Source organism: Onychostruthus taczanowskii, unplaced genomic scaffold (assembly GCF_017590055.1).
Source record: "Onychostruthus taczanowskii isolate IOZ18803 unplaced genomic scaffold, ASM1759005v1 scaffold173, whole genome shotgun sequence".
Classification (NCBI taxonomy): domain Eukaryota; kingdom Metazoa; phylum Chordata; class Aves; order Passeriformes; family Passeridae; genus Onychostruthus; species Onychostruthus taczanowskii.
Genome location: NW_024498940.1, coordinates 18569 through 38967, shown reverse-complemented (window position 1 = coordinate 38967; position 20399 = coordinate 18569). Strand labels below are relative to the sequence as shown.

The 20399-nt window shown below is 54.5% G+C and overlaps 1 protein-coding gene across 1 annotated transcript in view; it reads right to left on the bottom strand.

The window, feature by feature from the left end:
- JAKMIP3 (Janus kinase and microtubule interacting protein 3) overlaps window positions 1-20062 on the bottom strand; it is a 43365-nt gene extending 23303 nt beyond the window's left edge. Inside the window, exons 1-4 of the mRNA XM_041400155.1 lie at window positions 19995-20062; window positions 9343-9486; window positions 8130-8319; window positions 6539-7036 (exon numbers count right to left, since the gene is read on the bottom strand). Of these exons, the coding sequence (XP_041256089.1) occupies window positions 6539-7036; window positions 8130-8264 (633 nt within the window). The 5' untranslated portion in view covers window positions 8265-8319; window positions 9343-9486; window positions 19995-20062. The remainder of the gene's footprint in view (window positions 1-6538; window positions 7037-8129; window positions 8320-9342; window positions 9487-19994) is intronic.
- Between the last annotated feature and the right edge of the window lie 337 nt (window positions 20063-20399).

The window sequence follows — 20399 nt, the reverse complement described above, 5'->3', positions numbered from 1 at the left end:
CCGAGCGCCGCGCTGCAGCACCGCCCGGCTCCAGGGCCACGCAGCAGCAACTCCCTCCTCCAGCAGGCAGCTCCCAGTGAAATATTGCCAAGCAGCCTGAAATCCTGTCACCACTTCAGAATATCGTAAAAAAAAAATTAAGGCTTGACGTTCGCGTCGCACTTGGATTGCTTCAGTCAAACGCTTTAATGATTCTGCAGAGTTTCGCTTGGATGTCACCTCCAGAAAATGTGGATTGTTAAGTTTTAAACCTCAGTATCCTTTAAATTTTCAAAATTCCTAGAGGAAATATGATTTTTTAAAAAAAAAAAATTTGTCCAAAAGTCTCCCTTGTGAGCAATTCCTCTTCCATGAGAGGTTTTACTCACACATAATAAACATTATGCAAAATCGTGAAGTGCTTACATGACAAATGCCCAGTGACCTCTAACACTCTCCTTCCCTGTCTGCCTGTGCCAAGGGCCCGTGCACATCCCATGGGATCAGCCAGGATCTGACCCTGGTCTGGCTGGAGTTCACGAGGGCAGCTGGGTCCTGCCAGTGAAGGAATCCCTGATCCCAGCCCAGCTGAGCCCTGGCCAGTGAAGGAATCCCTGATCCCAGCCCAGTGAAGGAATCCTGATCCCAGCCCAGCTGATCCCAGCCCAGGGAAGGAATCCTCATCCCAGCCCAGCTGATCCCAGCCCAGGGAAGGAATCCTCATCCCAGCCCAGCTGATCCCAGCCCAGGGAAGGAAATCCCTGATCCCAACCCAGCTGATCCCAGCCCAGCTGATCCCAGCCCAGGGAAGGAATCCTGATCCCAGCCCAGCTGATCCCAGCCCAGCTGATCCCAGCCCAGCTGATCCCAGCCCAGGGAAGGAATCCTGATCCCAGCCCAGCAGGGCTGGGTGCTGCCCCCGCTCAGGGCTCTGCCAGCTGCTGTCAGCCTCCACAAACACAGGGTTTTTGCCATCGGTTTTTGAGACTTCAGACATTTAATTTCAACGGTCAGTTTTTAAACCCGGCCTGCTTCAAATAAGAACATTTTGCCTTGTTAGAGCTGTATTACTTTTATCTCTGCTTGGTCTGTAAATCTGGAAAAAAATGACATAGGGAAGCAACAGCCACTCCAAGGACTTTGTTTGCAGTAAATGCCAACGTGGCCCCCCCAGGGCAGGTCACCCAGGCACCAGGAAAGCAAAATGGAGCAAATGAAAGGGATTTTGGGTGCCATTGACTAACAACCCTTCCAACCATGTCCGTGCAGGCAGTGTCTGCTGACTGTGAATGAAACAAAGTCAAAGGTGCTCCAGAGCACCTGAGGTCTTTCTGCTAAATGCCTCATGAGGAGAAATCTAAATGGATGCACAGATGAAAAGATAGCACACCATCAAATGATTATTTGCTTAAAATAAGCAGAATATTGGGTAGTTGATTCTTATTTATACGGAAACAAAGACATATTACAACAAAGGCAACACATGAAATTGGGAGGAACAAAGAGATGAGAAAACACAAAACATTTCACAGCATTTCACTAACGGTTGGTTTTCCAGAAAAAAAAAAAATATCCCTAAACATAACCTTCATAAACCACAAGCAAACAGCAGCATTGACATCTCCCTTCACCTGACTAAACTGCCCTGCATGACACGTGCACAAGTTTGGTGCCTGCAGCCACTGACAGACAGAGACAGTGTGGAAAGAGCACAGACGGAGGGAAAGATGTGCTCAGCACACGGCTGGGAGAAGGAGAGGCAGGGCAAGGGGCCCAGAACTCACTGACAGCGGTGCGGGGCCGTGGGCACGGAGCCCCCGGGCAGGGCCAGCCGGGCCTCGTGCTGGGCTGGGCCGGGCTGGGCTGTGCAGGGCTGGGCTGGGTTGTGCCGGGCTGGGCTGGGCTGTGCCGTGCTTCCTGACTAAACTGCCCTGCATGACACGTGCACAAGTTTGGTGCCTGCAGCCACTGACAGACAGAGACAGTGTGGAAAGAGCACAGACGGAGGGAAAGATGTGCTCAGCACACGGCTGGGAGAAGGAGAGGCAGGGCAAGGGGCCCAGAACTCACTGACAGCGGTGCGGGGCCGTGGGCACGGAGCCCCCGGGCAGGGCCAGCCGGGCCTCGTGCTGTGCCGTGCCGCGCCGTGCCGGTCCTGGAGCAGGGCTCTGGCTGCTCTCCCTGCTCCCACCCTGCCTGCTGCCGGAGCTGGGGAGGGCGGCAGTGCAGGAGCCCCCCCCCGCAGGGCTGGATGGATGTTTGTGGATGTTGGTGTGCCTGCTCGCTGAGGCAGCCCCGGCACGGCTGGTGCCAGCTGCTCGGAGACGCGCTGCCCCTGGTGCTCCTGCAGCGCCAGCTTTGAGCGTGACTCTGTTAAAGTCATCATTGCCACCTTCGTTCAAACCCAGCCTGAGGGTCCTGGCTGGGACCGCTGCCCCTTCGCTCTCCCTGAGCCCCTGCAAGCTGACAGTGCTGTCAAAAATGGCCTTTGCATCTGCCAGTGCCTGATCAAAGGCATCCCCAGGCGGGGGGCACAGAGGGGAATCCCTGTCCACTGCAGGCACAGCTCCCCACGGTCTGAGCTGGCATCAGGACGTGTCAGGAGACCTGTCCCAGCCCCAGGGGGACTGCCAGAGAGCTGGGGCCTGCCCGATGAGCTGCCCAGGCAGGAGGGGACAGGGCGGCCCTGGGAGAAGGGCTGAGGCACAGGGGACACGCACAGCGGCTGTCCCCTCCCTCCCTCCCTCCCTGCGCAGAGCCAGCCCCCCTGCCCCTGCCCCGGCTCCCCAGCCAGCGGCAGCACCCCTGCCAGTTTTGGGCTGGCAGCCGCTCCGAGCCCAGCACAGCCAGCAGGGCCGGGGCAGGTTTGGGCTGGCAGCCGCTCCGAGCCCAGCACAGCCGGCAGGGCCGTGCAAGGTTCGGGCTGGGAGCCGCTCCGAGCCCGGCACAGCCGGCAGTCCTGGCCAGGTTCGGGCTGGGAGCCGCTCCGAGCCCAGCACAGCCGGCAGTCCTGGCCAGGTTCGCGCTGGGAGCCGCTCCGAGCCCGGCACAGCCGGCAGGGCCGGGGCAGGTTCGGGCTGGGAGCCGCTCCGAGCCCAGCACAGCCGGCAGTCCTGGCCAGGTTCGGGCTGGGAGCCGCTCCGAGCCCGGCACAGCCGGCAGGCCTTGCCAGCAGCCCTGCACAGAGCTCCTGCTGCAGCACAGCCCCACGGAGCTGCCCAGCTCTACCAGAGTCAGGGATGCTGCAGCACAACGACAGCGTGGTTACAGCCCAGCAAACAGGAACTCCTTGTTTAGGTGCACAGAGAAAAGTGTTAAAAGCTGGCCTGTGAGACAGGAAAGGAACCCCAGCATGAGGAGTTTCCTGACCCTCCTAAGCCTATGTTGTCTGGCTTTTATGTACAACAAAATCCTTCAGCCTGGGTTTAGTTGGAAAAATAAAGTGGTAAATTAGTAATGGTAATTGTGGCAAACCACAAATGACTAAGAAATCCTCAGGTGGAAGAAGGAACAGTCCACCTTGAATGTGTGTCTACCTTTCAGGTGCTGAGCCACCCTTGCAGTCCCAGACATGGGGTTTCTCAACACGTGAGGGAAACCAAAGCAGAGGGTAGAGACTAAATCAATCACCAATAAAATCAATATTTAAAAATCTGCTTCCTACCCTTTCATGTGATCCCACCCTTGGTATCAGACACGTTCACTAATTCAGCACAGCCTGGCAGAGCTCAGGGTCTCTGAGAGCAGAGGCTCAGAACCTTGATCCCCTCTTTGGCTGTGGGGTGGCCCTGCCACCAGGGAGCTCTGAAGCTCTCCATGCCCAGTGATCTCACAGGGGGATTGGCACAGGTTATTAAAGCTTTTGATACTCCTGATCAGCTAAAGTTTATCTAGATTGAAAACAACCACTCCCCAGGCTCCAGCAAAGCCCATTTCCTCAGTCTTTCTGATTTCTCAGTCCCCTGAAAAAGGAGACGGGAGTGAGGAGGCTGCAGTGGCCACGGCTGTGCAGAACTTCTCCTTCCTGACGAACCTAGAGTTAATTAAGGTTCAAATGCTCTGCACCACAGTGAATTTTGGTCCCCACTTAGCGAGCATCAAGGCTTGGGGAACGCTGCAGGCTGACAGCTGCTGGCTTGGCTGTGCACACAGTCAGCAGGGAGTGCTCCTGCCCACACAAATGCCATTAAACACAGCCACGCAGTGTTCTAAGGCGGTTTAGAATGCACAAATTGAAATTTAAGAGTGGTTCACTGAAATGAGGCATTCTCTGCAAAGGAGGCTGCTGCCACACGCACTCGTTGCCATCTGCAGGGGGATTCCATCTCCTGCAGGGCCCCCTGAGCTGAGCCAGGGCACTGAACCAGCCTGGGCAGCCACAGACACAGCAGGCACGTGTGCCAGCCCAGCACACCCAAAAACACCCAAAATCACCTAAAAACACCCCAAACCGCCCAGCTGCCTTCCTGTGCTGCCTGCAGCGCTGGGAGCTGTCAGCCCCACTCCACGGGAAGGGGCTGGAGCCTTTGGCATCCCTCCTGGCCCAGGGAATGGCTGCAGTGAGGAGCTGGGGTTTATCTGGAGAACACCCAGAATCACAGACCCTGGAGTGCCAGCTGTGCCCTGTCCCCAGCCCAGAGCTCTGAGTGCCACCTCCAGGTGCCACCTGCAGGGATGGGCACTCCAACCCTGCCTGTTGGAGGATCAGTAACTGGGCACTGCCAGTTCCTGATCCCCCTTTCCATGGGGAAATTCCTGCTGTGCCCACCCTGAGCTGCCCTGGCCCAGCCTGAGGCCGCTCCCTCTGCTCCTGTCACAGACTGCCAGTCCATGCAAGCACAGAAAATGCCCTGAAGCTGAGGCAGTGCCCCCCTGATTCTCTGTTAGCAGGGCACAGCCTTGCACCAGACCCCAGCCCTCCCCACAAGGTGCCAGGAGCCACCAGCTCCCACCAGAATAACTGAGGAGCCCGTGGGGCTGAGAAGAGCCCTTGAGGCACTCAGGGTTTGTAAAGTCATGGCATCAGGTCATTTCATTGGTGCAGTGAGCCAATCTGATTGTTGCAAGCAGGAACTTTTTAAAAAACATTTGATTTTCAAAAAGGCAGTTTAGATAACATCCCGTTGAGCCACTCTGCTCCCTGTAACTAAGACCATATTTATTTTACAGCTTCTACATTAAAGGCCATTAGTGGGAACTTTCCACGTGATGCAGCAAGTTTATTTAGGATGTCCATTAGCCCCCCATTCACTGTGCTGAATGAAATCGATGCACCGGTGATGTGTGGTGAGAGGGGAATGTACTTACACTGCAGGATATTTGAACAGCATCAATGGAGCACTTGGCTCTAAATTGCTTTTAATATCCTCTTCATAAAAATAAAATAATCTATGAAAAAACCTTAACAGCCTCAAGTCTGAGAGGAGGCTAAATAAAGGCAGGGGACACTGCAAGGCCCTTTGGGGGTCAGGGCTCAGGTGATGCTGGACAGCATCCTCCAGGGCAGGGGGTCTCTGCAGCGTGGTCACACTGCCAGCCTTTGATCTGGGGCCAGGCTGAAGCTCTTTGGGCATTTTAATTTTATTTAGTGTTTGGGTAACAGCTGAGGGCTGTGTCTGTCCCAGGGCACTGAGAGCTGTAAGCAGCGTGGCAAACACAGGACGATGGTGGCACCACGCAGGCACTGAGACAAGACCCAAGGCTCACATCTCGGGGCAGGCTGTGTCCCCAGGCCCCGGGCAAGGCTGCAGCCCTCAGGGGCTCAGGAGGGTGGGTCACAAGGCAGGGGCAGCAGCAGTGAACCCTGAGCCCACAGGGCGCTGCTGGCCTGCCAGGCTCTGCTGCAAAGCCTTCCCTGCCAGGAGCTCCCTCCCACGGGATTGCCCCCTTTTCCAAGCACCAGCACCCCTTCCATCCTCCCCAGGCCAGGGGACATCTCCAAGGGCGCAGGGTGAAGCTGTTGCCTTTGAGAGTGGAGCTGCTGCAGCTGTGTTGGGTTAGGTGAGGGCAGGCTGAGCAGCCACACCTGGGGCCAGGTGAGATCCCAGCCACCTGCTCAGCTGGGAGCCACACAGGAGCAGAAGCAGCCTGTCCTGGGACAAACCACCACGGTGGCCATGGAGAGAGCTGCCCCTGAGTGCCCTGCTGCCTGGGCAGCACTCAGGGGTGCAGACAAAGAGCATTTGGGGTTGTGTAAGCCTCACTATGGGATGTCCACGGAAACCAGCAAAGGCAGGGAAAGGAGGGACCAAGGTGGCTCAGGAAGGAAGGCTGGCTGAGGAAATAGAGGCATAACCCAAGACACATAACTGCTGTAGCATTCCCCTGACCAGCCAGGAACCTGAGGGCTCTTCCTGCTACCTTTAACGTGAACGGCATCCACAGGCTCTTTATCCACACGGATAAAGGAGTTTCTCACCAAACATCCTAATACTTTTCAAAACCCTTTCTGCTAGCGAATGTAAACAGACCTGGAGCAAGCCCCGGAGTTTCCACACCCGCCCAGCAGCGCTCATTTCCTGCCAGGAGCACAGCTCCAGGAGCAGAGAGCGACACGTACCAGCCTGCGGATCTCCCTCTCGCACTCCCTCTTGATGCGGGTGATCTCCTCCTGGTGCAGGTGGTACACGCTCCTGATCTCCGCTGCCTTGATTTTGTCAGCCTGGATCACCATCGTCAGAGCCTCCTCCACCTGCTTCTTAGCCCCCTTCAGCTCGGAAATCTCTTGCTGCATTTTGATTTTCTCCACCTCGAAGCCCCTCTTGGCCTCCTCCTTGGCCTCGGTGAGCAGCACCGTCTTCACCTTGTCGGGGGCCCCGTCACGCACGGCGTTGAGCAGGGTCTGCAGCCTCTGGATTTCATTGTCCTTAATTTTTATCACTCTGAGCAGCTCAGCTTCGTGCTGTCTCAGAAGAGTTTCTCGGACAGCTTGGAGCTCTTTCATTTTGTCTTCGTGAAGTTTGACTTTGAGCTCTGTGACCACCACTGTGCTTTTATGCTGTTCGTGCTCCTTGATCTGCTTCACTTCCTGATTCTTCTCCCTTTCCAACTTGCTGACCTATAAGGACAATAAAATAGTATTTTCAGTCAACCAAACAATGAATACATATCATGAGATCATTTAAAAGTGGTACAGATGACTTTACAGTATTCACCTCAGTGCTGGTGTGTCTGTGTCTACAAACTGCTGGTAGCAAAGACCTTTCTTTCACTGCAGGCTCATGTTTAATACACATTCAGGAATCAGTCAGCACCTTCTGAGTAAGTCTGAGTCCTTACTTTATTCTCCAGAAGCTCTCACAGCACATTACCCCCAAAATAAAGGAAAAATCAGATGCCAAGGCCATCACTCTGGCTCACTCAGGCACACAGGCTAAACCTGCACGTGCACAAGCAGGACACAAAAATCTCTGTGCAAGCTCCTGTGAAGCCCCAACAGCTGCATTTTACCAGATGCTTTTTAAGTGATGAATTATTCAGCAGAAATAACTGACTGTACCTGACCACACAAGGCTCAAGTGATGTTTCAGTTTAGAACCATGCCATAAACTCTAGAGAAGCCATGGCCAGAAGTGGCTGTGAAGGACAGGGAGCAAGAAAACAAAGTCCTCAGCCTTAAAGCTGCAAATGCTGCTGCACAGCAAAAGGATCATTCTATTTATTTATACCTGTGTGTCAGATTCATGGTCTAAAATGCCTAGTAGTGATGCAAATTCATGGAAAATGCAAAGTATCATTTTGTCCCTGCAGGGTAACATTTCTGTTCTGGAACTGAAACCCCCCAATAAGTCTATCAGTGGAAACTGATTTGGAAAACTGGGGAAAAACAAATAATATTCCATGCTCCTGCTGAGAAGTGATCTGAGGGCAAGGGCTGGAACTCTTAGAGCTGAGGCTCCAGCCCCATCCGCTGTCCCTGTCCCAAAGGCTGAGGGAGGCTGTGTCTCCTTGGAACTTGGGAATTAGGCAGGAGGCACAGCTGAGGTTTAGTGCTGCACGTGTGGGTAAGCACTCAGTTTGGAGGAGTTAGGGTGCCAAACCCAAATGGCATCAGTGTGAAAGGGAAAGGGAAGAAGCACAGGGAGAATTCTGGCATTCCTGACCTCTCCGCGCGACACCGAACCGCGCTCACGGGAGGGAAAAGTGCCCACCTTACTCTTCTCCTGCTGCAGCTCGATCTGGATGTCGGTGAGCTTGGCCCTGAGCTCCTCGTTGGCAGCCTGCAGGGCGGCCAGGGCGTCGGGCTTGTCCCCCCTGGCGCGGCTGCTGGAGCCCCTCTTGGCCATGGTGAGGGACGCCCGGCCCCGCGGCTCGCGGCTCCCGCTCTACATCTTCTGGGGCCTGCAGGGAGGGACAAGGACAGGCTGCCACTGCCTGCAGGGACACAGCACCCAGCACAGCCCGAGGGACAGCCCAGGGGCTGCCCTCCCTGGGACAGGTGTGCAATCACAGGAGGAAGGGTCAGCTGGAAGGGCTGCACTCCCTGGGATAGGTGTGCAATCACACCTTTGCTCAGGTGGAAAAGTCCTCTAAGACCTTTCAGTCCAACCCCCACATCTCCAGGTGCCACATCCACAAGGCTCTTACATCACTCCAGGGATGGGGACTTCCTTGGACAGCCCTTTCCATGGAGAAGTGCAGCCCAACATCCAACCTGAACCTCCTCTGATGCAGCCTCTTGTCCCATCCCTCATTCCCTGGGAGCAGGGCCTGTCCCCACCAGCTGCACCCTCCTGCCAGGCAGTGCCCATTCCTTCATCTGACAATTATTGTCCTGGAGCCCACACGGGGCAGAGGGAACCCACACAGGGCAGAGGATGGGGAATGCACACAGGGCAGAGGGAACCCACACGGGGCAGAGGATGGGGAACCCACACAGGGCAGAGGATGGGGAATGCACACAGGGCAGAGGATATGGAATGCACACAGGGCAGAGGATGGGAAACCCACACGGGGCAGAGGATGGGGAACTCACACGGGGCAGAGGATGGGGAACACACACAGGGCAGAGGATGGGGAATGCACACAGGGCAGAGGATATGGAATGCACACAGGGCAGAGGATATGGAATGCACACAGGGCAGAGGATGGGGAATGCACACAGGGCAGAGGATATGGAATGCACACAGGGCAGAGGATGGGGAACCCACACAGGGCAGAGGATGGGGAACCCACACAGGGCAGAGGATGGGGAATTCAGGAGGGCCACCCACCCACCAGTCCCTGGCACTGCCATGGCCCAGAGACAGCAACCACTGGGAAGATTTTATTTCTATTCTATTTTCATAGAGTCATGGAACCACGCGATGGTCATACAACAAAATTCCATTAAAAAGTGCTCAGATTTGGGAGAACATTTCCGACCTTTTTAAAAGCAATCCTGTTAACGTGGGCAGCAGTGTTCCTGGCTGGAGACCCTCAGTGCCTCGCCCTGTCCCTCATGGTCCAACACACCAGAGGCTCTGTCCCTGTCCAGGCACGGGGATGGGGCTCAGCAGGTCAGGGCAGCTGCAAGGAGAGAGCAACCACAAATGAGAATGGCAAAACAGCAGCAGAAACAACCTCCACAACAACATTGTGATAAAAAGGGGCCTGGTTTCAATTCCAAGAGCAAAAGCCTGACTCTGTCAGGGAGAAAAGAGCCAAGGGAGGCAGCTGCTCTGGGATATAAATATGGGATATAAGGCTGGGAGAGGGCTGGAGTTTGGGAGGGCAGAGCTGCTGAGAGCCAGAGAAATCACAGAGGACAGTGGGTCAGGGGAGGAGGGAGGCTGAGACCTAGAGAAACAAGTGGGAGAATAAAATAACGCTCCTGGTATTCATTGTCCAAACCAAGGTGGTACAAACAGTCTCAGTTCTGCTGTTTCTCAGGCTGGTGCCTGACTCTGGAGCCTGGAAGTTTCTATAAAAAGAAACATGTTTGATTGGGCAAAGAAATAGAAATAAATTAAATTTTAAAGATATTGCCTGAGAAATCTGTAACATGAGTACACGTTCTTTGCATTTAAGGTTCTTGCTGCTTTGTGCAAGCAGACACAACACACCACTGGAGATTTAAAACCCCCTTTCTTTGCTGATAAAAAATGGGGCAGCCTGTAGCCACAGGCACAGAGCTGTACCTGCTGCAGCAAATGAGCCCTTTGTGCACATTACAATTATTTTCTTAGAGGATTCCCTGCAAAGGCAGAGGCAGAGTGAGCCAGGTTAGCTCACAACCTGAGGAAACGACCCAGAAGCTTTAACTGCTTCCACATGAATGGCAGACAAATCATCATTTGAATGGTACAGGGATTTGAGAGAGTAATTGCTAACAGGATTCCTTTGACAGAGAATTTACATTTGTGTGCTTACAGAAGAGGAAACTCAGGAGCTGGTACCAGGGAGCAGAGTTTGCTGGGTGGGAATTCTGCCCGAGGTCAATTTGTAGAGCACAGATCCTGATGCTTACTGTGTTGCAGCTTTTAAATTTTCTTTAAAATGTTACGAAGGCTTAGCGGTATGAACTGACACATTTCATGCCAGGCAGCTGCTTCCATCACTGAGCTCCAACTCCTGGCCCTGCACAGGGTCACCCAGGAATGACCACATGCCCACTGAGCCATGTCACCAGTGTCACCAGTGTCCAGCCCCGAGGAGGTGATGGTGGAGCCTTCCCTTGGCACAGAACTGGGGACGTGAAGGATGGCAGGGCCCAGGTGTGATGCTGCAGCCAGGTATACAGATAAATATACACATATATATGTACAGATACACATATATATGTACATATATACACATATATATGTACAGATACATATAGATAGATTATGGATACATATATATAGATATATATAGAATAGAATAGCATAGCATTGAATAGAATAGCATAGCAGAGAATAGCATAGCAGAGAATAGAATAGAATAGAATAGAATAGAATAGAATAGAATAGAATAGAATAGAATAGAAAAATGGATATATCTGGTGCTGGACCAGCAGAGCTGGACTCGCTGGCTGCTGTTCCCAGGGTAAGAATGGAACAGGGCTGAACAGGGCACGGCAGCTCCCCGTGACAGCCACGGCCTTGTGTGAGTGCAGGGGGACAAGTGCCATTGTTGGAGCCACCACAGTGGTGGCTTGTGCTGCCACGAGTGTGGCCCTGCAGCCGGAGCAGCCCTGGGCACAGGGCCAGCTGCCAGGCCAGGCCTGGAGGAACATTCATCACAAATACTGGGAGGAAAACATGCCACAGAAACGTTCCCAGCCCAGCAGCAGCGTGCTGAGCCAGAGGCAGGAGCTGGCTCCTCGCGGTGAGGGGACACAGAGCTGCTGCTCCAGGCTCTGCTCTGGTGCTGGGGACACGTGGGGACCTCGGGATGTCCCTGAGCACAGACCTCAACAGGGCACAGAGCAGCTCCCCTCCCCGCGGCACTGGGCACAGGAGACATTCCCTGGAAAACCAGTCACCAATCCCTGGAAAGCCCCACGATTTTCCCTTCATTTTCCCCATGAGTTACACAGAAGGGGCAGCTATCAGACACATCACCTTAAGAGGACAGAAAGGTCATGGTATTTCTGATGCTGGGAGGGTAGATGATGCATCTGATTCCTGGCATGTTTGATATTGAAAACAGCATCAATAATGCATCAGAGCTGCCTCGAGCAGGGCTCAGCGCTCCCTTTGCCTCCTGACTTGCAATCCAGACATCAAGACTAATTGGGAAATGTGTTTTCTAGGTAGTAGTTGCAGAAATGAATGTTTCACCATGCTTAAAAATAAGTGAATTAATCCCTACCCAGGGTACCAATATTTGAAAGCAGAACACTGTTCTTACAAATATGGAACATTTCCAACATCTGCCACAGCCCTGTGAGCACTGGTGGTCTCTGTTTTTGACAAATTGTTCTGATTTATTAGTTTAAATAAACCTTTTTGAGCCTCTGGTGCACTCTGAAATACTAAGATAGAAAGAAAATATAATATTGTTTATGGCTGAGCTCCCACTTTTTCACATGAGTAATATCCACGTTCCATTAGGATTGCACCAGCCTAGAGATGCAAATGCAAGAAAATGAGTTTTCCTCTGAAAAGGAATTTCATGCTAAGCCATGCAATCATGTCCCATGCTGGAGCTGTGCTTTGGGCTCTATGCACATAAACATTTGTCACACATCCATATAAACACAGCATTACTCACTCAGCTGCAAGGGGAGAAGGAAACCTGCTGGGAATTGAATGGGAAAAGGAGGGAGCAGGCCAAGACAGGGATTGTCCTGCACACAGGGCTCTGCTGTGCATTTCCTTCACGTGCAGACCCCATGGATTCACCTACAGAATCCTCCCAGCTCCATTCCCTTCCCTGGACATTCTATGAGGAATATTTTCTCTGTGCTGTTTAGATCGAGACTAATTTGATGAAATTATTATTTTTTTTAAATACAAGCAGTGTGGGTGACCCAGGGCAGACCCAGGGGCACCCCTGGCTGGTCCGTGCTGTAGCTGCAGGAGTTGCACAGGTAGCACAGGTGCCTCCCCACCCTGCAAAGGTAACACTCCCTGGTACCTGAGCTGCCTGCTGTAGAGCAAGTCTCCATTTCCAGAAGGGAAATAAATGTCCAACCAATGCTTCCCAGTGTGAAGGAAGCTCTGAAACCTATCTTTCATGATATAATATCTGCTTTAAATTCAAAATAATTCCGCCCCTCACCCCTGACATCTCTGCAGACGGAAGTCTAGCCAAAGTTTTGCTGAGGATTAGATGATTCCAGCAGCTGAAACAGACACATGTCAAATCCCAACTGACCTGGATTTTTCCTCAAAGATTAATCCTTCCAGCGCTGTTGGCTTTAACTCATTGATGGGTGGATCGTGTCCTTTGTGAGCTCTACACCTGCAGCTTCCAGCTGCTCTGGGCAGCCTCCCTCGGGTGTGAGGTTCCCTGTCTGTGCCACCCCCAGGGATCCAAACCCCCCCTCTGGTTCTTCATCACGAGCCTCACACAGGTTCTCTGGGTTTGGTTTCCAGGGCAAACCTTAGGTGGGTGTCATTATGAAGCTGATTATGGTTTATAGGGAGCAGCTGAGGCTGGGCCAGGGGAGTTTAGGCTGGATTTAGGGACAGCTCCATCCCCAGAGGGTTCAGGCATGGCCCCGAGGCTGCCAGAGCTCCAGGGGTGCCAGGGTGGATTTTGGGGTGCCTGTGCAGGGCCAGGGCTGCACGGGGTGAGCCTTGGCTCCCAGCTCAGGACAGTCTCTGACACAATCCCGGCAGGCACAATTGCTGCTGGATCCCAGCAGGCACGTTTCACAGCAGGGCACCTGTTTAATTGTACAGCACTTAGGGCTAATTTGCAGAAAGAGCAATAATCAATTAAAACAGGTGACTAGCTAGGAAAGCAATTTCTCCTTTTTCCCAGCTAACTCCCAATATTTAAGGTACAAAAATCCATTGGAGTTTGTGCAATAAACTCCAAAAGCACACCCACCCAAATGATGTGTTCAACTGCAGCAGCTCAGTGTGATTTGGGGAGGACTATTAGTGAGGAATATATTTCAGACCCAGTTCCACGAGTTTAATAGCGTGTCACTGTGCTCTCTTGCTCACAAACAAGCTGCTAGAGCAATGCCATCCCTTCTCCCAAGGAATTCATGCCTGTATAATTAACTAAATCAACTGTAACACAGATGGCATCGCACCATCCAAAAGCACTTGATGGAAACATTTTAAGCATGTTATTAACGTCCCTAAATAACTATTTAATGCTACCTCTCCAACCCTCTTCGGCACCAACACACAACACAGCTGGATTTGAGGATGGAAAAGGCAGTATTTAATTGCTGCGCTCTTATAAAAGATTTTTAGTTCTTGGATTTATTCAATTTGTAAATGAGCTTGAAAAATAACAGACTCAACAGTGGCAACAAAACCAGTGCGCTTTGGGTTTCAGAATTAAGGTTAATTTCCAGACTGATTCATCATCATTAAATTCAGCTGTGAGGAACTGGGCAGCAGGGAAAGACACTGATGGGAGTAGGAACCTTTCTTTAGGCTGACCCACACTATCCAAAAATTACATTTCTATTTGACAGTGTGCTTTACTTCTCAGTAGGTGTGTGCCCAGCTCTAAATCAAGATAAAAATTGACATTTCAGAGCAACAGACAAGAATTCGAATGGAAAGTTGATTAATCTCCCAATGCAAACAGCTGGGAGATGTCCATCAGGCTCTGCTGAAAAGCTGTTCCTGCAGCCTGGAAAACCGAGGATGAGATTATCTCCAACCTGATTTTTCATTACTGAACATCCTGGTTTAAATGACCTTTTTGTGACACTTGCTGCGAGTCTCCTCCCTAACGCCAGCCCACCTCTGCCCTGTTACTGCCCGAGATGCTGGGCTCACAATAAATAAACACAAGCAGAGACTGAGGAGGAGAGCAGAGCAGGCCCAGCCTGCAGTGGCGGGGTGTGCTGTGGGGTGGTACCCACGGGGCAGCAGTGCCAGGGACCCACAGCATTCCTGTCCCTCCCGGTTCCCTGCGGAGCCGAGGGCTGGCAGGGTGAGCTCTGGGACCCGTGCCAGCCTCCAGCTGGGAAGGTGATCCCTGGGGAGCATCCAGAGAGCCTCGGGACGTTCTGGGGGCAGGCAGGTCAGAGCAACGGAGAGCCTGCCGTGCTTGCACCAGGTGGAGCTTCCAGCATGGCTATTGCTGGGGGAGGCAAAGAGAGAGACCAAACCCAGAGATGGCAAACGAGTTCAGAACACAGAAAGTGCTCAAATGGCATCCAGGGGCAGCCACAGCTGCTCTGGGCACCCTGTGCCAGGCCTGCCCACCCTGCCAGGAACAATTCCCAATTCCCAGTCTCCCATCCAGCCCTGCCCTCTGGCACTGGGAGCTATTCCCTGTGTCCTGTCCCTCCATGCCTTGTCCCCAGTCCCTCTGCAGATCTCCTGGAGCCCCTTCAGGCACCAGCTAAATAAATATTTCCACTATGCAGAAAAGATCCATTATAAAAAGGATTTTATAACAAGAACAACCCCTGGAAGATGACTGAATAAAATCCTGGAATCAAGATGTCCTCCCAGCCGAAGAGCAGAATCCCTGACCAGCCTGGCAGAACAAAGCTCCTGCTTCCAGAGGAGAGACAGAGCAACAGGCAGGAAGGAAAAGGCTGCAGGCACATGGCAAAGAGCTCAGAGCAGTGGGAAGTGCTGGTGTGGCATAAGCCACAGGCTGTGCCCACGGGGGCACGGAGGCACAGCCCCAGGCACAGAGACCCCGTGCTGCTGCCTTGGCCAGGGCAGCTCTGCCAGGAGAGCTCTGCACACACGGCTCAGGAGTTTGAGGTCCTTTCCAACTCAAACCATTCTGGGATTCTCTGATCCATTTCTCTGGGAAAATCTTACTTTTAACACAAGAACTCTATAACCTTTTTTTTTTTTTTTTTTTTTTTTTTTTTTTTTTTTTACCAAGACTTACAACAACAACAACAATAACAAGGGAAAAAAAAGGGAAAAGAGGAACTTCTACAGCTGCCTCTGCCTGTGCTCTCCACTGGGTCACTAAAATTGACTTCCTGGAGTTCACCTCTGAGGCCAAGTGACTCGTTCCCAAGTAGCCTCTCCTGGCCGATGCCTCCTCTCGGGAAGCCCTTCCCTGCAGGAATCTCCCCCTCAGATGTGCAGATGATCAGGAAAAGCACCGGCCCTGCTTTTCCGTGTGAAATGTGCTACACCACGAAGCGGGGAAGCATTCCCACCGCCAGCTCCGGTTACGGGCTGCAGAAGCTGCAGCGCAGCCCTTCCCTCTCCTGGGTTAGTGTGGCAGCCGGGTAATCTGGGATTTGAGCTCGGATTCTCCAGTCTCTCAGCCTCCTGCATTTACTCCTCCAGGGAACGTGGCCTCTGGCACCGCGCTGCTCCTCAGCCAAGGAAGGGCTGTGCCCGTCCGATCGCTGCTCCGGGAGCGCCGCAGCGGCTCTGCCCGGCCGGGCTGCCCCGGGGGATGTGTCCCTGCCCGAGGGGATGTGTCCCTGCCCGAGGGGATGTGTCCCTGCCCGAGGGGATGTGTCCCCAGCCCCAGGGGATGTGTCCCCAGCCCCAGGGGATGTGTCCCTGCCCCAGGGGATGTGTCCCTGCCCGAGGGGATGTGTCCCTGCCCCAGGGGATGTGCCCCTGCCCCAGGGGATGTGTCCCCAGCCCCAGGGGATGTGTCCCTGCCCGAGGGGATGTGTCCCTGCCCGAGGGGATGTGTCCCCAGCCCCAGGGGATGCTCCCTGCCGGGATGTGTCCCTGCCCGAGGGGATGTGTCCCCAGCCCCAGGGGATGTGTCCCCCAGCCCCGGGGGATGTGTCCCTGCCCGAGGGGATGTGTCCCTGCCCGAGGGGATGTGTCCCTGCCCGAGGGGATGTGTCCCCAGCCCCAGGGGATGCTCCCTGCCGGGATGTGTCCCCCAGCCCATCCTGGCCCTTCTCAGGGCACTGAGGGAGGGGCTGCGGCTCGCAGAGCTCTGGGCACCCGCAGGGGCAGCACTGGGAACAGCAATGGCTGTGCCTGCTCTGCTCCGGGGGAGCCTGGGAGCCTTTTAATGGAAACGGTGGAAATTCCTACGGCTCATTACATCCAGGGGGGAAGGCCATGGCCAGCAAGCCCTGCCCAGCAAGCCAGCGGCTGCCAGCAGGCAGAGGGGCTGAGAAACCTGGGCTGTGCTGGGGCAGCAGAGTGACCTCAGTGAGTCCTGGCCCCACAGGCCATGGGGAGGTGGGGATGGAAATCTGGATCTCAGTTCCACGAGGACGCTTCAGGGTCGGACCCTGCTGTGATTAACTGCTCGGAGCTGGGGAATCACGGAATATCTGAGCTGGATGTGGCCCGCAGGGACCACTGAGCCCAGCCCCTGGCCCAGCCAGGGCACCCCACAGCCCACCCTGGGCACCCCGAGAGCAGGCTGAGCTCTGTGCTGGACAACTGCAGCCACGGCAGGGACCCAGCTCAGGAGCTGCTGCTCCAGGGAGCTGATCCCTGCCAATGCCAGCTGCAGGGCCCAGAGCAGGGGCTGGCTCTGCTGGGTGTGCTGGTGACCTGGTAAAGGGCAGGACACAAAAACCTGCTGATAACAGAGGATTATGTAGGTCAATCAGGAAAGAGGACAATGCAGGCAAAAGGAAAAAAAAAAAAAACAAACAAACAATAACCTCAAACTAGAAAAAATAGGTAACTTAGCAACATGAAATTCAATCCGTGAAAGTACAAGATAATCTACATTTAAAAATACAGTTTGACATGTCCTGCACACAGAGATTTAGGAGGGAAGATCAAGTCATCACTGAGGACATCTGCTGTGCACGCAGCAACGTAAATAAGGTATTACAGTGGCAGGAGATGTGAAATCAGAGGAAAAGCATTATCATGCTGCAGAAAGCTAAATGGTAGGCACTCATTAATCCACTCAAATTCTCCTAAATGAAACATAATAGGTGTGACCAGGTAAGAGAAGAGCGAGGCTCTGTGATTTTTTGGAAGGACATTGAACAGGAAGTTATTAAATGATTGATCCTGTGTAGGTGAAAAGGACGTTTCAGTTACTTTTTCATACTAATACAAGAACAAGAAACCACCCTGTGGGCACTGGCAGGAAATGAAATTATTTTTCCAGTGGCAGGATGAATCTTTGACTTGGGATCACGCACCACAAACCCTGGGAGCAGCTGCCCATCGTTCTGCTGCTCCTGGGGCCAAACCACCACTGGGCAGGGAAAGGCAGGAGCTGAGTCCCTGGTGCTGAACCCAGAGCAGCCACCGCAGGGCAGGACAGGGCAGGGCAGGACAGGGCAGGGCAGGGCAGGTAAGGGCAGGTAAGGTCAGGTAAGGTCAGCCCATCCAGCCCAGCCCTTCCTGCCCTTCCAGCCCAGCCCAGCCCAGCTCAGCCCAGCCCAGCTCAGCCCAGCCCAGCCCAGCCCAGCCCATCCAGCCCAGCCCTTCCAGCCCATCAAAGCCCAGCCCTTCCAGCCCATCCAGCCCAGCCCAGCCCAGCCCAGCCCCCCGACCTGCAGCAGGCAGGGCAGGCCAGGACTGGCACTCCCCTGTGTCTGCACTCTGCCTTTGGGGGACAGCATTGTCCTCCTCATTTAATTGTTCCCGTGTTGAAAGCACAGCTCCTGCTTTGCCCTTGCCTGGTGCAAAGTGGGATGGGACAGATGTCCTGGTGAAACTGGGAGAGCCCTGCTGGGCCAGGAGGAGAGGGAAGAGCCCAGAGGCTCAGGAGAGGGTGCAAGGGGCTGGGAGGAGAGGCCCCAGCTGAATTCCTCAGGATGAGAGCAAGCAGCCTCACGTTGCACCAGGGGAGGTTCAGGCTGGAGATCAGGGAAAGTTTCTACACAGAAAGGATTGTCCAGTCCTGCCAAGGGCAGTGATGGAGTCACCATCCCTGGGAGTGTTCCAAAAATGCAGATGTGGCACTTAGGGACATGAGGTAGAGGTGAACTTCATGGTGGTGTGGGTCAATAGGTGGATTTGATGATCACCAAGGCTTTTTTCAACTTTATAAATTCAGTGAGTCTATGATTCCATGACTCTGCTCCATCCCTCAGGGATGTCAGCTCAGGCCACGGTGACCTGCAGTGGTCAGGCAGCTGCAGGTGGGCTGATCACTCATGGATCACTTAGGACCATGTCCTAAAGATGCTGAGCTTTTAAAAACTTTTAAAAGCTTATTCAAAAGTACAAGGAAAACATGTCTAACAATAATAGCAACTTTAGATTTGCTTTAAAAACCAAATCTGCGATTGAAATGACCACAGATACACTGGAAACAACAGCCTAAGAGCATTTTTCTGTCTAGATAATAATATCTTGGCAGCATTTCAACAGAACTAGAATTACTTTCAAGTGTCAAATGCCACATTTTACTGGTGCTCAGGAAATGCTCCTGTGTCCCTGTCCTACCTGCAGCCTCCCTGCTGTGCGGGAACCCTCCTGTCTTTCCTTCAGCAATCCCAGCTCTCTCCTCCTTGTATAAATTCCTCTGGATTTGACACCCAGTTCCGCGGGCTCGAGGAGATAAAAAAGCTCCAGGAAACAAACAGCTGGGGTGTGCATCTGCAACCCCGGACCGGGCATATCCAGCTCCGGACCGGGCATATCCAGCTCCGGACCGGGCATATCCAGCTCCGGACCGGGCACCGGTAGTCCCGGACCGGGCATATCCAGCCCCGAACCGGGCATATCCAGCCCCGGACCGGGCATATCCAGTCCCGGACCGGGCACCGGCAGCCCCCAGCCGGGCCCGGGGGCACGGGCGGAGCTGTGACCCCGCAGCAGACAAACGCCGGTGCCAGGGCTGGAGCAGCTCCGGCCCTGGCTGCACGGGGCTTTGTGGCGGCGGGGACGGCCCGGAACGGGAGAGCGGCACCGGCACAGCCCCGGCACCGACACAGCCCCGGCACAGCCCCGGCACCGGCACCGACACAGCCCGGCACCGGCACAGCCCCGGCTCCGGCACAGCCCCGGCTCCGGCACAGCCCCGGCACCGGCACAGCCCCGGCACCGGCACCGGCCCCGGCTCGGCAGAGCTGCCCTTGGCCCCGGGCACGGCTCTCCGGCCGCTCCGGGAGCTGCCAGCCCGGGGCAGGGCTCGGGGCTGTCCGGGACGCGCATCCCGAGCCGCTGGCAGCGCCCGCAGCCGCTCCGTGCCCCGGCCGGGCCCGGGGCTGCCCGGGATGAGCCGGGATGTGCCGGGATGTGCCGGGATGTGCCGGGATGTGCCCGGGATCTGCCGGCCTCTGCCTCGGCACAGCCGTGCCACCCCCACCCTGCGGGCCAGCAGGGCCGCCGCACGTTCCCACAGACGGCGTTCAACTTACGGAGCCCTTTAATGAGTGATTAAAAAATCATTTCAGCGAGAAGAGCAGCCGGGCGGGACCGCGGCCCCTCCGCTCGCCTCGCCTCACCTCCGGCAGCGGCGGCTCCGCTTGTCACGGCTCCAGCTCCGAGGGGCTGTGACTCAGCAAAGGAGCAGCTTTTTATTTTTCAGATGGAACTTACCAAACCGTGCCAGTATTACGGGGAGGATCTGCTTCCTGGATCCACGGCTCTGCCAGCCTCTCCCGAGGTATTTCCACTGAACCCTCCCCATCTGGCTACGTTACGACAACAGGAAACGATTTCTTGGGGGAAAAAAAAATCAAATGCAAAGCCTGCGTGGGAACCGGGCTGAGCGAGCGAGGAGAGACGGCCGGCCCCCACCTGCGCCCGAGCGAAAAGCAAAGGTGGCGAATCACTGCCAGCCGGGAGCGGGGCTCTGCGAGCCCGACAGCGCTGCCCCGAGCTGCGGGAGCGGGAGCGGGGATGGGGATGGGGATGGGAATGGGAATGGCAATGGGAATGGCAAAAGGAATGGGAACAGGAATGGCAAAGGGAATGGGAGCCCCTGCCCCGGCAATCCCTGCC